Below are 14,490 nucleotides of genomic sequence, written 5' to 3'. Positions count from 1 at the left end.
AGGCCCCATCCCTGGAGGTGTTTAAGGCCAGGCTGGATGAGGCTCTGGCCAGCCTGATCTAGTGTGAGGTGTCCCTGGCCTAGGCAGGGGGGGTTGGAACTGGATGATTCTCTGATTCTCTGCCATGGCACTTGTGGTTTAATGGCCATGGTGGTGTTAAGCAGACGGTTGGGCTCCATGGTCCTAGAGGTCTTTTCCAGCTGAAACAACTCAATGCTTCATCACCTGTGAGGTTTTCTGCTTGCTTACTTACTTGCATGGCCAGGCAGATGGTGTTCAGCAGGATCAGCACGAACATCAGGTATTCAAAGTAGGTGGAGTTGACCACATACCAGACTTTGTACTGGTACTGGTTTTTGGGGATGTATCTGCGCAGGGGCCGGGCTTTCAGGGCATACTCTACACACTGGCGCTGTGAAAGAGGCAGTGGAGATGTAAAAATCAACCCCAAACCACTGGATTGCTCAGCCAGCTACCTCCAAAGACAAGCAAAACGCCTTTCAAGTCTTTTACTGAAATGAAAAGTCTTGGAAGGTAGAATTTCTGCTGGGTTGCAATCTGAATATGCACACCCTACCTGCTGAAGAGTTCCACATGCAGTTACTTTGGCCAGACAATGCTGCCATGCTCATTTAATCTCAGTGAACCAAATGCTACAGCATAAATGTTTAATAAATCTCACCCCTTGAGCAAACCTTACAGAAAGATTTATCGTGTGGGTTTTGTTTTAGTCGGACTCCTGGAAGATGTCAGGGAAGCCAGTTTGCTGCTTTACTTTGCTGACAATCTTTCCATGTCCCTCTCTGGGTGGATTTCTCTCTGGAATGTTTATCCTCAATGTATTTTTGTTTGTTTTTGTTTTTCTTTTTTTTTTAACCTTTAGTGGCCAGGAGGTGTAGTGAATTACCTGGTTTTTGTCCAGCTCACAGTTCTTGTACTCTTGCTCTCCTTGTTCCTGAAATGTGACGATGACGAAACCAACGAAGATGTTCATCATGAAGAAAGCAATGATGATGATGTAGATAATAAAGAAGATGGAGATCTCAACCCTGTGATTATAGATGGGTCCTACATCCTCCATGTGGGAATCAATGGACCTATACAGCAACCTGAAAGCAAACAGGAGCTCAATGCAGAGAAAGTCTGCAACTGCCCTAAGGCCTTAATAGGTGGTGTCATAAAGTTGAATTTTCTGATTTTCTTTCAGATGTATAGACTTGCACTTCTCTGAGCATAAACTCTTGCAAAAGAGAAGAATTGGTTCTTACTGATTTTACACATTTGAATCTGCTCAGGGGTGAAAAGTTTTCACAGGTGAACAACTAATATTTGTTTCAAGAGCATGCCCTTTAGCTGAGAGAACCCAGGAGGGTCCGTGTTATTGGGAACTGAGTTTGGTGAGAGAAGGGAATCTCAGCACTTCTAACACTTGTTAACTGTGGTTGGCTGCTGTTGGCATCACCCAGTGAGACAGGTCAGGGTCAGCCCCTCAATACCCTGCATGCACATGTCACTCTGTCACACTGGAGCTGTGGGGGTTCTCAGCCCCTGTGGCACAGCCAGCACAGCCTGCTCAGACATCCCATGTGTGCCCATACTGCTGTGTTTCATATTGCCCTGCTGGCTCCAGCAGGAAACTTCAACACCCAGCAATGCTGCTAAGTGCCTGGTAGGCATTTCGTAGCCATCTCTATCCACAACACTTGTATCAAATATTACTGGCACTGCTACTGCTGGCAATAACTTTTTAAGAGCCAGAGACAGTGCTGTGCACTTTTTCATGGGACAGCAACACCTGCAGGTCCTGAGGAACTTACAAGGTGCACAATGCTACAGTGACTTCTACTACTGCTACACTGAAGGCTTGAGGCTTATTTAAATACTTAGACTGGGCAAAATGCTTTGCATTTGAATTGTCTCTTTTGAAATGAATGAGGACTTGGTTAGTGTTGCACTGGTCCCCCAAGGACTCACTCTGGCCAGCCCTCAAAGGTTGAGACAGTAAAGAGGGCCATCATGGCAGTCAGGACGTTGTCAAAGTCAAACTTGCTGTTCTCCCAGCTGCGAGGCTGGATCATGGGCTGGTTCACCTCCCCGTCCTTGTACGTGATGTAGTAGCCTCTGTGGGTGGAGAGCAGAGAGAGAGCAGGGCAGAGCTACACCTACACTACACCGAGGGGGAGTGGCCAGGGAACAGGGCTGACTGGGAAAGGGCAAACCCACCTGCATTCTGCTTCTGTCTGCTTGGAGCTATCAGTGCAGCTGTACAACTTGCCCTGGAAAAAGAAGACAGAGGAATGAAGTTTCCTTTCCTGACACTGCGAGGGTTAGGGTAGATCACATAGCAGGGAGTCTCTGTATGGATACTACTTGCAAGCAACTATGAGTAGGTTTATGTGCTCTTACAGCTAGATGCAACCAAACTGGATTGAGAGTTGCCTGCATCTGGTTACTTCAGAGCACAGGCTCTCATCTGCTTGCACAAGTACTCTCCTGAGGTGCATGACCTGAGGTGCATGACCACTGAGTGCTGCAGAATGCCAGTTATGAGAGGGTGGTGAGGGGCAAAGAAATAAAAGCAGACACAGAGCAGGGAATGAATAACCTCCTGTGATTATCTGGAATGCCCCTTCCTTTACAAGGTGGAGGGCAGGCAGCCTGCAGGTACCAAAACAAGCCCCTTCACCTCTCTGGCACTAAAGTCGTTCCACAAGCTATGAAGGGAAGAAGAAGCTCACTGACATTACTGATGATTTCTTCTGGTTATAGGTGAAGGGCAGAAGCAGCTCACTGACATTACTGATGATTTCTTCTGGTTACAGATGAAGGGCAGAAGGAGCTCACTGACATTACTGATGATTTCTTCTGGTTACAGATGAAGGGCAGGAGTTCTGAATATGCCCAGTCCAGGTTTGGGGAACTGCTGGTAGCAGGAACCCAGGCAATGCTGACAGCTCCCCATGTGTGGTGTCCTTCACACAGAAGACTCCACCTCACCTTAGGCTTCTTCATGCTGTTTTCATTTCCAGCCTGTACTACAGCTCAGTGTAGTGGCTGAATGGATGGGCCTGAGGGTTTTACCTTGAACAACTGAACTCCAATGCAGGCAAACATGAACTGCAGCAGTGTGGTGACTATCACAATGTTGCCGATGGTTCGGATGGCGACAAACACACACTGGACCACGTGCTGCAAGTGGAAGACAAGAACAAAAGTAACTTGCAGCATTTTTCTCATCTGCTATGGCTAAGGGAGAAGAATTTCATTTAACTATTGCCCATGAAGTAATTCTCAGGAAATGGGAGAAAAGATGAACTTGCTACGTTCCTCGCTGTACTCTTAGAAACAGGCAAAAAGGGATAGGAAAATACCAGAGCTCAGCTCTCTGAGACTTCCAGCAACACCAACTTACATAGCTGGGCACCCACCAGCACTCACAAAGGAGTTTATCCAATACAGCAAGGCTGTTCAAACAGGCTTGTAAACCCTTCTGCCACCCTTGCAAACTACATCATTTAACCTCAGTGGTGATGCTGGCCACCCAGCCAGCAAGTAGCTCGGCAGAAAAGGACCTGAGAGGGTCCTGGTGGACACCAAAGGGAGCATGAGCCCTCACTGCAAAAAAAGACAAAGGGCATCCTGGGCTGTTTAGGCAAAGTACTTTCAGCACTTATCACAGAATCACAGAATGTTAGGGGCTGGAAGGGACCTCGAAAACTCATCCAGTCCAACCCCCCTGCCAGAGCAGGAGCACCTAGAGCAGATCACACAGGGACACAGCCAGACAGATCTTGAATATCTCCAGAGACAAAGAGTCCACAACCCCCCTGGGCAGCCATACCCTCATGTCCTGTGTCCAGTTCTAGGCTCTATAGTACAAGAGAGCCATGGACATATTGGAGGATGTCCAATGAAGGGCCACAAAGATGATTAAGAGACCGGAGCAACTCTCTTACGAGTTAAGCATGAAAGAGCTTCAGCCTAGAGAAGGCTCAAGGGAATCTTATCCATCTATATAAACACCTAGAGGGAGAGTGCAGAGCAGGCAGAGCCAGGCTCTTTTCAGTGGTGCCTACTGACAGGACAGGAGGCATCAGGCACAAACTGATACAGAAGAGGTTCAGCTGAATGTGGGCAACATTTTTTTTTTGTTACTGTGAGGGTGACTGGGTACTGGAATACACTGCCCAGACAGGTTGTGGTGTCTCCCTCCTTGGGGATATTCAAAAGCCGTATGTGCACAATCCTGAGCAACCTGCTCTAGGTGGCCCGGCTTGAGCATTGTCATCAGACAAGACAACATCCAGAGGTCCCTTTCAACTTCAACCATTCTGTGGTTCTGCTGAAACACTCCTTGAAACATTGCAAAGGTCCTTGTAGCTCGAAATAACTTAAATGTGTAGTTTTGAAGTTGGGACTTTTCTAGTTTTTAGTTATATATAGCTACAAAGTTGGGACTCTTCTAACCTTTAGTCCTTTGGCTCTGTTGATGGCCCTCAGCGGTCTAAGAACTCGCAGAACACGCAGGATCTTCACCACATTGATGGCACTGGACCTGGAAGAAAGCATTGGGAATTCTGAGATACAATACAGGGTGTGTGTTGCAAGCTCATCTGGATTCCACCTTATCATTCTTTGAAATCCCACATAGCCTTAGACTGCTTACAGGATCACAGGACCACAGGATGTTAGGGATTGGAAAAGTCCTCTGGAGATCTCTGAGTCCAAGCCCCCTGCCATAGCAGGACCATAGAATCCAGCACAGCTCACACAGGAACACATCCAGACAGGGATGGAAAGGCTCCAGAGAAGGAGACTCCACAACCTCTCTGGGCAGCCTGTTCCAGTGATCTGGGACCCTCACAGTGAAGAAGTTCCTCCTCATGTTGAGATGGAACCTCCTGTGCTGTAGTTTCCATCCATTGCCCCTTGTCCTATCACAGGGCACAAGTGAGCAGAGGCTGTCCCCTCCTTCTTGACCCCCAGCCCTCAGATATTTACAGACATTTATTAAATCCCCTCTCAGTCTTCTCTTCTCCAGACTAAACTGCTTAGGCTATCAGTCACCTCTTTGCTACAGCACTTCAGGGGTAAGGCAACCACTCTCTCATGTTCTCTTCACAATGTCTTCCTTGCTGATCTGGGCAGGCTCAGCATACAGGCTCCTGGATTTCACCATCTCTGCCATATTCATGAAGGGAATGGAACATGGGCAGGGTATTTTTTTTTTTTTTAAGCCGGGCAAGCTGCCAAATCCTATGCCATGGAAACTGTGCCAAGATACAGCTGCCACAAGGCATTTTCAGATAAGGCTCAAAGAGAAATATTCCACTGAATACTCCACTGAAATATTCATCAGAGAGTGGAAACTCCAGGTGAGTCCAGCATTAAAAGTTATAGTGTCCACCTGAAGTTTGAGCCTGCAATGTGTTCGGCTTCTGATGCCACAAATAATTCAGTGTGTGCAGAAACTTAGTGGAAACTCCCACTGAAGTGATTAGAAGTGCAGAAACTTAAGGATGTTCAAACTCCCACTGAACTGATCAGATCAACTTATGTACTTGAAGGGCTGGACACAACTACCTGCTACAACACAGCTCTCTGCATCTTCCAAGACTAAAGTCCTGGCTGAGAATCTGCTCCATGCTGTATATGACATCAGGCCCTCCTACTGATTTTGGAGACAGGTTTTTTTTGCTAACCTATGAAGAGCCTAGTTAGGTCTGTAAGGAAGAATCAGCAGGTCAAAATGAGCACTATGCCATTAAAAGCTTGACTGAAAGCTCAATGGACCTTACAAATCCTTCTGCTTGGCTTAGCTCTGGAACATAATATATGTGAGCTGCTAATCTGTAATGGTAACAACTGAGAGCTCATTTCTTAGCAGCTGTTACACTGCTTAGGAACCTCCCTATTTGACACACAGGGTTCCATACACTCTACACAGGTATTAAATCAATCAGATCAAGCAACACAAAGTGACACAACAGAAGCAGGATGCACTTTCACTGGCAATAGTTCTCTGCAGATGCTCACACAGCTCTTGAAGTGCTCAATGGCCTACCCTTGACTAAGACCCACAAACACAGAATCACAGAATTGTCAGGGCTGGAAGGGACCTCAAGGATCAGCCAGTTCCAACCCCCTGCCATGGGCAGGGACACCTCACACTACAGCAGGTTGCTCACAGCCACATCCAGCCTGGCTGCAAAAACCTCCAGGGATGAGGCTTCCACCACCTCCCTGGGCAACCTGTGCCAGTGTCTCACCACCCTCATGGGGAAGAATTTCTTCCTAACATCCAATCTGAATCTACCCATTTCTAGTTTTGTTCCATTCCCCCCCAGTCTTATCACTCCCTGACACCCTAAAAAGTCCCTCCCCACCTTTCTTGTAGCCCCCTGCAGATACTGGAAGACCACAAGAAAGTCTCCCTGGAGCCTTCTCTTCTCCAGACTGAACAGCCCCAACTCTCTCAGTCTGTCTCTATAGCAGAGCAGCTCCAGCCCTCTGCTCATGCTCATGGCCCTTCTCTAGACACCTTCCAGCACCTCCAGATCTTTCTAGTAACAAGGGCTCCAGAACTGGACAGAGTGCTGCCGGTGGGGTCTCAGCAGAGCAGAGCAGAGGGGGAGAATCACCTCCCTTGCCCTGCTGGCTATGCTTCTCTTGCTGCAGCCCAGGATGTGATTGGTTTTCTGGGCTGCAAGTGCACACTGGTGGCTCATGTTGAACTTCTCATCCACCATTTCCTAATTATTACCTCCCCCCTCTTGAAGATAAATTTTAATGATTTTGTATTTTAATGGTCTTGAACCTTCTGAGAAAGATACCTTCAGGCTCATGAGAAAAATCTTACCCAGATAAGACAATGAGCCTGAGGTATCACCTCCCTAGATGGACACAGAACCCAAAAGAAACAGCCAGATGAAAACAGCTCTCACTCACTGGATGCCAAAGGAGATGAGGGAAACACTGACCACCAGCAGGTCCAGGATGTTGAAATAGTTTCTGCAGAAGGAGCCCTTGTGGAGGAAAGCTCCATACGCCGTCATCTGCAGGTGGGCACAGGAAGACACAAACACACTCTGCCATTAGCAGCTGCTCAGGAACCAACCCCTCAGAGCACAGCAGTGGGGAGGGGCAGTGTTTCTAACACAGCAGGCAATTTCCCCCAGACCCCCAAAGGAGAAGCTGAGTCCCCATTGAAAGAAAAGAGAGTGAAGAAGACAGAAAACTATGAAAGACCTAACCAGGGAAGGTCAGTGAGGAAAATGCTCACTTTGAGTGCATAGAGAATAGAACATTGAGAATCAGCAAAGCAACAGCAGGACTCTGCAAAATCTCCTCTTTGAAATCATTGCCTTTTTCTTCAATGGCAGAGGACACTTGTGAGTATGATGCCTGTATTACATAAAGGCCTCTTTAGCTAAAGGGAATAAAAGGGAAAAGGTCTTTTTTCGGTAGTGTTTCTCAGTGGTTAGACCAGCTGCAGTGGATGGGTGAGCTCTCTTCCCTCCCTGAATTAAAAACAGAATCCCTCAAGGATTTAATGCCTTAGAGCTGAACTGAAGCAACAAAAGGAGTGTCTGCTCTCCTCACTTTGCTCCTTCTGTTCAGTTCAGTCCTGGGGCCCTTTTCCTATTCCTATTCAGCTTCCTCTGGTTTTATGCTGAAAGCAGTTGCATTTTTCCCCTTGGTGTTCCTAACAAAGCCCAAGGTAAGATCCTTGAGCTGGAGTGCTCTCTTTGTGGAGCTAATCATTCTGGACATCTCATCTGGACATTCCTCCCCTAGAGGAAGGGGAAAACTGTGCATGTTTTATAAGGGACTCTGTCCCATCTAGGTATGAAGGGTCATTGAATACCTGTTGGTTTTGAGGAGGCTGTCCCAGCTCCAGAACTGGATTAAGTGACAGTGTAAACAGAAGTGGATCTCAGCCACCATGTCAGACCTAAACATTTTTGTGCTGAGAGTCTGAAGTTTAGACTGAGCTCAGTTACAGAATGTGAGTAAATGAGCCTGGTATGGTCAGAGTGAGGTGATTTGTACCACCTCTCTTAGACCCAGTGACCCAGCTGCTTTGAGGAAACCCCATCCCCACAACTGCTACATGTCCCTCCATTACCTGGGTTAGGAACACAGTCTTCTGAATTTGGTCCTCTGAATCTCATTTAAATGAGGTGTATAAAGCAACTTGCAGCAGGCACAATGAGACTGCTCCTCAGTGCTGGGCTCGGGCCAGACTCCCAGCTGAGAAGTACGAACTAGAAACTGAAACTGGAGTTCCCTGGCTCTTGCTACTGCCTCAGGACAGCATACCTGCAGCTAGTGGTGTCCAGCCATGCCTACCTGTGAGAACTTTGCTTAGAGAAGGGAGGAAGGGCACATGTTATATTAGATTACTTTTGCCACCAAACATCCATGACACCAGGGAACTGACCATCAATCAGTCAGACAGAACTTAGAAGGGGAGGAAGTATAAACTCTGGTCTTGGCTTAGAATTTATACTTAGAGACACATTCAACTGGGGAAGCGGGAAGGGGGTTCTTGCCATAACAAAAGTGGTAAAGACGCCCTTTACTGGTTAGGTTTTGTATGGCAATCTTGAAAGAAAGGAGACACCATTGAAATCAGGAAGGGAGGCTCTGCTGAGTTTAAGTTCTATATAAACTGTGATTCTTTCAAGCCTGTGGAGAGATTTTGTTATGTCAGAAGAGACTGTCAACAAGTGTATCATCCCTGCCTGCCTCCATATGGGGCACTGAACAATCCTTTAGGATGCCATTTAATAAAACCTAACATTCAGCAGGCTCCACCGTGGCAGTGTGAGGCTTACAGGTGTCATGAGCAACATGAGGGCAGATGAAGCTTGTTTCTCTACAGCCTTGGACATCCTAAGGCTATTTATTCTTTCACTTGTTACCATTTAGACTAACTTTATTGGTATGCAGAGAAACACACTGAGAAACCAAACTTGTGAGGCAGGAACTGACGGGACAAGAACCAAAGAATTTCTTAAATCATAGAACTATAAAATTGTCAGGGCTGGAAGGGACCTCAAGGATCATCCAGTTCCAACCCCCCTGCCATGGCCAGGGACACCTCACACTACAGCAGGTTGCTCACAGCCACATCCAACCTGGCTGCAAAAACTTCCAGGGATGAGGCTTCCACCACCTCCCTGGGCAACCTGTTCCAGTGTCTCACCACCCTCATGGGGAAGAACTTCTTCCTAATGTCCAATCTAAATCTGCCCTCCTCTAGCTTGGATCCATTCCCCTCAGTCCTATCACTCCCTGACACCCTAAAAAGTCCCTCCCCAGCTTTCTTGTAGCCCCCTTCAGATACTGGAAGGCCACAAGAAGGTCTCCTCAGAGCCTTCTTCTCTCTGAGGAGAATGTTTTTAGGGCTAAATGTTTTTAGGCCTTGCACTTCTCTCCCAGTTGAGAGGCACTGGAATAAATGCACTGAAGCTAGCAGGAGGACATCAGGAAGGCTGAGCCCTGATGAAAACAATGGGGCTGGGTTAGGTTCTGCTTCCACTGAAGCTATTAGGAGTGTTCCCTTTGCTCCAGTGGGAGCAGAATTGGTAGTTTGAAGTTCAAACAGGTATCTGGAACCATGGTTTCATTTTTCAGTGTTGCTGTTATGTTTTCCTATTTTGACAGGCCTTTGGGATCAGCCCTTTGCTATGTGCATGCTCAAATCTACTGTGTAAAGAGATGCAGACATCTCTTGGGAGAGCATTGTGGCTTTGCTGGTTTTAAGCCTTACCAAAAATGAACATTTTGCTACAAAACTATGCTGGGGCCATCTTGCTTGCCAGCCTTCAGGATGTATCCTGTCATTAGGGTCTCGAGCTGCAAGACTGGAGCAACTTTAAGGCACTGCCTGCCAGCACTCTGAACTAGCTTGCTGAGAAAAATAACCCAAGCTGCCAAGTGAACCTAGTATTTAGAAAGCCAGAACTTTGCTCAATTACTGTTATTTAAATTATTAGCCTACCAATTTGGGAAAATTAGACTTAAGAAGGAGGCAGCCTATTTTTATTTCCTTCTGAAAATTTCCCTGGGTGTAGAGCATGTTCCTGGGAAATGGGAAGCCAGTTTTCAAACAGGCAAAGCAGCAATTTTCATTTGCAGCTCCAGTCCTCGGTGCTTCAGCGATTTGGACTCTTGGTGACCCCTCCTCACCCACAAAGTGAGTTTCTGCACTGTGCTGTCTGTCTGTTGCTTGCCTGTGCACCCTGGAAGCTCACACAAGTCATCAGCTACCTCCCTGGCCCAACCCCATGACTTGTGCAGAATGGAGACCTTCTCTTTGGGCTGTATCATGTGTAGGTGGAAGTGTATGCATTCAGGCATCCTTGCACAGCAAACAAATCCTGTTTTGGAAATATTGGCCAGGGTAGAGAGAGAAATTTATGGGGTGATAGCCTTTATTTGGTCCTCTCTTACTTCTTTCCCCAACAGGAGCATCCTTTCATTGCAGTTCCCCTAAACAGCACTGTTTTGATATAAGCCCTGGATTACAAATTTGAATAGCAAAATTTCACAGAAGACTTTTTAAGCAACTACTAAAACATTCAAATCAAAAGTGAAACAATCCTTTGTGTAGAGGTAAGAGGGTTAGAAAAGAAAGAGAGGGAAACAAAGAGATCATAGGGAGGGAAGGAGGGAGAGAGGGAGGGAGGAATGCAGAAGGAAGGAAGGAAGGAAGGAAGGAAGGAAGGAAGGAAGGAAGGAAGGAAGGAAGGAAGGAAGGAAGGAAGGAAGGAAGGAAGGAAGGAAGGAAGGAAGGAAGGAAGGAATTTGGAATTTGGAATTTGGAAGGAAGGGAGGGAGGGAGGGAGGAAGGGAGAAAGGAAGGGAGGGAGGAAGGCAGGAAAGGAGAAAGGGAAGGAGGAAAGGAAGAAGGAGGGAGGGAGAGAGGAAGGAGGGAGGAAAGGAGAAAGAAAAGAGGGAGGGAGGGAGGAGGGAGGGAGGAAGAAGGGAGAGAGGGAGGAAGAAGGGAGAGTGAGAGGAAGGAGGGAGGAAAGGAGAAAGAAAGGAGGGAGGGAGGAGGGAGGGAGGAAGAAGGGAGAGAGGGAGGAAGAAGGGAGGGTGGGAAGGAATGAATGAATTCAGAATTCAGAAGGAATTCAGAATCTGGAAGGAAGAAAGGACAGAGAAAGAAACAAAGAAAGAAAGAAAGCAAAAAATGAGTGCATTGCTCAGATTGGTTACCTTAAGAATAATTTCTAATGTAAAGATACTAGTGAAGACATAGTCTGCATTGCCTAGGATCTGAAAAATAAGCACAATCGGGTTAGTGGTAGTGAGCGTGACCCAGAGACAAACAGGCGTGTGTGTTAGCAACAGAGAGGGGCAGCAAACTACTCAGCTCTGGGACCAAGTCATGGCAGAGAAGAGAGGCACTTTACCTTCAGAGCAATTTCAATGGTGAAAACGACAGTAAAAAAGATATCAAAATAAAAGAGAATCTGTAAAAACAAAAGGGAACAGGAGCGGGGAGGGTCCATCAGTGGCTGGTCACTGAAGTGGGGAATCACAGTTCAAAATCAAATACATAGGCCTTGGGACAGGGGGACAGGCAGGACTAGATGGGAAACGGGTTTGTAACCAATGTCCTGTTGAAGGCAGTGAAGGTCCTGGTGCAGAGGACAAGCAGCACATGACACAAAAATCTCTTTTCCAAGCTACGATTCCCATGAGGTGTCTAGAAACAACTTTCTGGCTGTTGTAGTAGGATCCTCTTTCTTTCTTTTTAAAAACAGCTGATTATGAACAGGCAACTCAAGGCTTTTCCCAACCAGACTTCCCAACTGAGGACACAAGGATGCCTGCTCTCTCAGTGGAAAACATGAGACTCCTCAGGCTTGTTCTGTGCCTTTTGCAAAGAAAGAGAAGCAAACTGAAAATACAGGCTCTAGCTATTCCCTCTCCCTCTGTCCTGATTTGCCCTGGATTGGGACAAAAAACAAAGCCTCTGCCAATGGAACAGTATCTCAGCTCTGGTACTGCCACCAGAATTTGGAGCTGCTTAGCTTAGACTTTGCATCTTTCTATAGGCATCTGGATGACAGGCAAGCTGGAACACTCATCCCATGGAATACCTCATTCCCAAGAAATTGGACCTGCTGATGGGAACACTGGTGACACGCAGGGCAGACCACAGAAAGTGGCCCTCGAGTGTTACAGAAGGCAACAGCAAGTCTGGAAGTGTAAAGTGATTGTCAAAGCAACAGCATCAAGGACAGAAACATTTTTCAGTGCCAGTCCACTGACATCCCAGTAAAAGCAAATGGCAACTTTCTTATGGACAAGTGGGACCAGACTTGAACCCTCTTTGTTTCCACTGGATTCCAAGATTATCTGCACTACAAATGGTGAAGATCAAAAGAGTCATGCCCTTGGCATGTTCTAAATAATCAAGTTCTAAACCCAGAAGGCAAATATCAGAAAGCTGTAAAAACCCAAGCCTGGGTGAAATTTAAACCTTCACTGCTCAGACACTAACAGACACAGAGCAGCAAATGGCCCTCTCCTGCCCCACAGGTGTTAATTTTATCCCAGTGCTGGTACCCTAACTCAGATTCTAGGTAGCTAGATTCTTGCAGGCTGGGATGCAGCGGGGTAGCTAATGAAAACTGCGAGGTTATTTCAGATTGCATTGCCTAAGCACAATCCAGATCTGGACTAACTGGCAGCCTGTGAATGCCAGATGGGGAGGTGTATTACTTAGTGCTAATGTCTCACTTAAAATTCTTCAATTTTTGACCCTGCATTTGTCCTCACTTCTTCAAAGCTGTCTTGGGCTCTATCAGCTTTTTGCAACTTGGAGAATTAAAAAAGAGTCATTTCAAGGATAGACTGATCTCAGTTGCATCCTATATTGATTTACACACATTATAACTGGAGAAGTCCCCTTGCACTGCTGCCTTCTGGGTCCTGACATTTGGTTTTTCCATCAGTAGAATAATTTTCTAATCAATGGGCAAGACACATAGATACTCTCAGGCTGCTTTGCATGACTCCACCAACATAAAGCAGCCATAAAGCTGATTAAAAGGGATGATTAAGCTGTACCTGCAGCTGCTTTACATCACCAGAGCACAGCAAAGGAGCTACAGCATATTGGTGAACCTGGCCTCACAGCTGCAGCTAGTAAAGATGTCCCTTATTGATTAAATCCTGCCTAATGAAAATGCTCCCTGCTCTGCCTGTGGAGGCAGTACCAATTATCAGCAGGCATATTTATTATTATCTAAATATAAATTTACTCTAGAACACATTAAAATGAATGAGCACCTTGCCAAAATGCAGAGAGGAGAATAATATAGGCACACAAGGACTTAGGCCTTGCTTGGGATTTAAAACAGGCTGTTTGATCAGACTGGGGAGGCACTTCCAAAACTTGCTGTCTGAGCCTTATGTGACACAAGAAGGAGGCAGCCACCAGCCTGCCCCAGGCCAGAAGCAGTCACCAAGGCTCTTGGCTAGCCTTTGAGGGGCTCTCTTTTCCTGTCTTCCTGCTCTGGGACAGTTTGTGTCATCACCACCACTGGTCTGCATGAGTCCTTGTGCACAGGTTAATGTCTGGTTATGTTGTTCCAGAGAGGCAGAGGTGGTTATTTGCTTTCAGCTTGCTTGCTTTCTTTCCTTCCCAGGCCTCTGTCTGGGCACTGGGCAGTTCTAGTGTCAAAGGCAGATCATATTTGCAACCGAAACATCTTGTCAGTGTCCCCTTGCATGATAAATTTTAACCATCTGTACCTGCAAAAATTAAACACAGATTTTTCATGCAACATCAGTGGCTTCAAATACACAACACAACACTTTGCCCCAAGCCTTCAGCTCTTTTGCCCAGGACAGGTAGCTTTGACTGCTTTCAATCTCTCTGCTTAAGGAGCCTGAAGCAGCTTCTGTGGCCAGTCAGAAATCCATGTGCCAGCTGAAATCATGATGCAGTACTAATTCATATTGACATAGACTGATCTCCCAATGGTGGGCACGCTCACCTGTGCCTACTTCTGTGGGTGATTGGAGGCATAGGTTTGATTGTATCATTGAGTGCACTAGGGGTCACTGGTGACATAGGTTTGATTGTATAATTTAGTGCACTATGGGTCACTGGTGACATAGGTTTGATTGTATCATTTAGTGCACAATGGGTCACTGGAGGCATAGGTTTGTATAATTTAGTGCACTATGGGTGACTGGTGACATAGGTTTGATTGTATCATTTAGTGCACAATGGGTCACTGGTGACATAGGTTTGATTGTATCAGTCCACAATGGGTCACTGGAGGCATAGGTTTGATTGTGTCATGGAGTGCACAATGGGTCACAGGAGGCATAGGTTTGATTGTATAATTTAGTGCACTATGGGTGACTGGTGACATAGGTTTGATTGTATCATTTAGTGCACTATGGGTCACTGGTGACATAGGTTTGATTGTATCATTGAGTGCACAATGGGTCACT

At 46.5% G+C, this 14,490-nt stretch overlaps 1 protein-coding gene across 1 annotated transcript in view; it reads right to left on the bottom strand.

Moving 5' to 3' along the window:
- The window catches only part of CACNA1C (calcium voltage-gated channel subunit alpha1 C), a 698,267-nt gene that overhangs the window by 112,700 nt on the left and 571,077 nt on the right, over positions 1-14,490 (bottom strand). Inside the window, exons 21-29 of the mRNA XM_054386505.1 lie at positions 11,427-11,486; positions 11,230-11,289; positions 6,949-7,055; positions 4,468-4,555; positions 3,082-3,189; positions 2,224-2,276; positions 1,975-2,121; positions 908-1,109; positions 254-412 (exon numbers count right to left, since the gene is read on the bottom strand). Coding sequence (XP_054242480.1) covers positions 254-412; positions 908-1,109; positions 1,975-2,121; positions 2,224-2,276; positions 3,082-3,189; positions 4,468-4,555; positions 6,949-7,055; positions 11,230-11,289; positions 11,427-11,486 — 984 coding nt within the window. The remainder of the gene's footprint in view (positions 1-253; positions 413-907; positions 1,110-1,974; positions 2,122-2,223; positions 2,277-3,081; positions 3,190-4,467; positions 4,556-6,948; positions 7,056-11,229; positions 11,290-11,426; positions 11,487-14,490) is intronic.

This window comes from Indicator indicator, chromosome 14 (assembly GCF_027791375.1).
Source record: "Indicator indicator isolate 239-I01 chromosome 14, UM_Iind_1.1, whole genome shotgun sequence".
NCBI lineage: Eukaryota > Metazoa > Chordata > Aves > Piciformes > Indicatoridae > Indicator > Indicator indicator.
The sequence above is the reverse complement of the archived record's forward strand: the minus strand, read 5'-3'. Positions and strand labels throughout refer to the sequence as shown.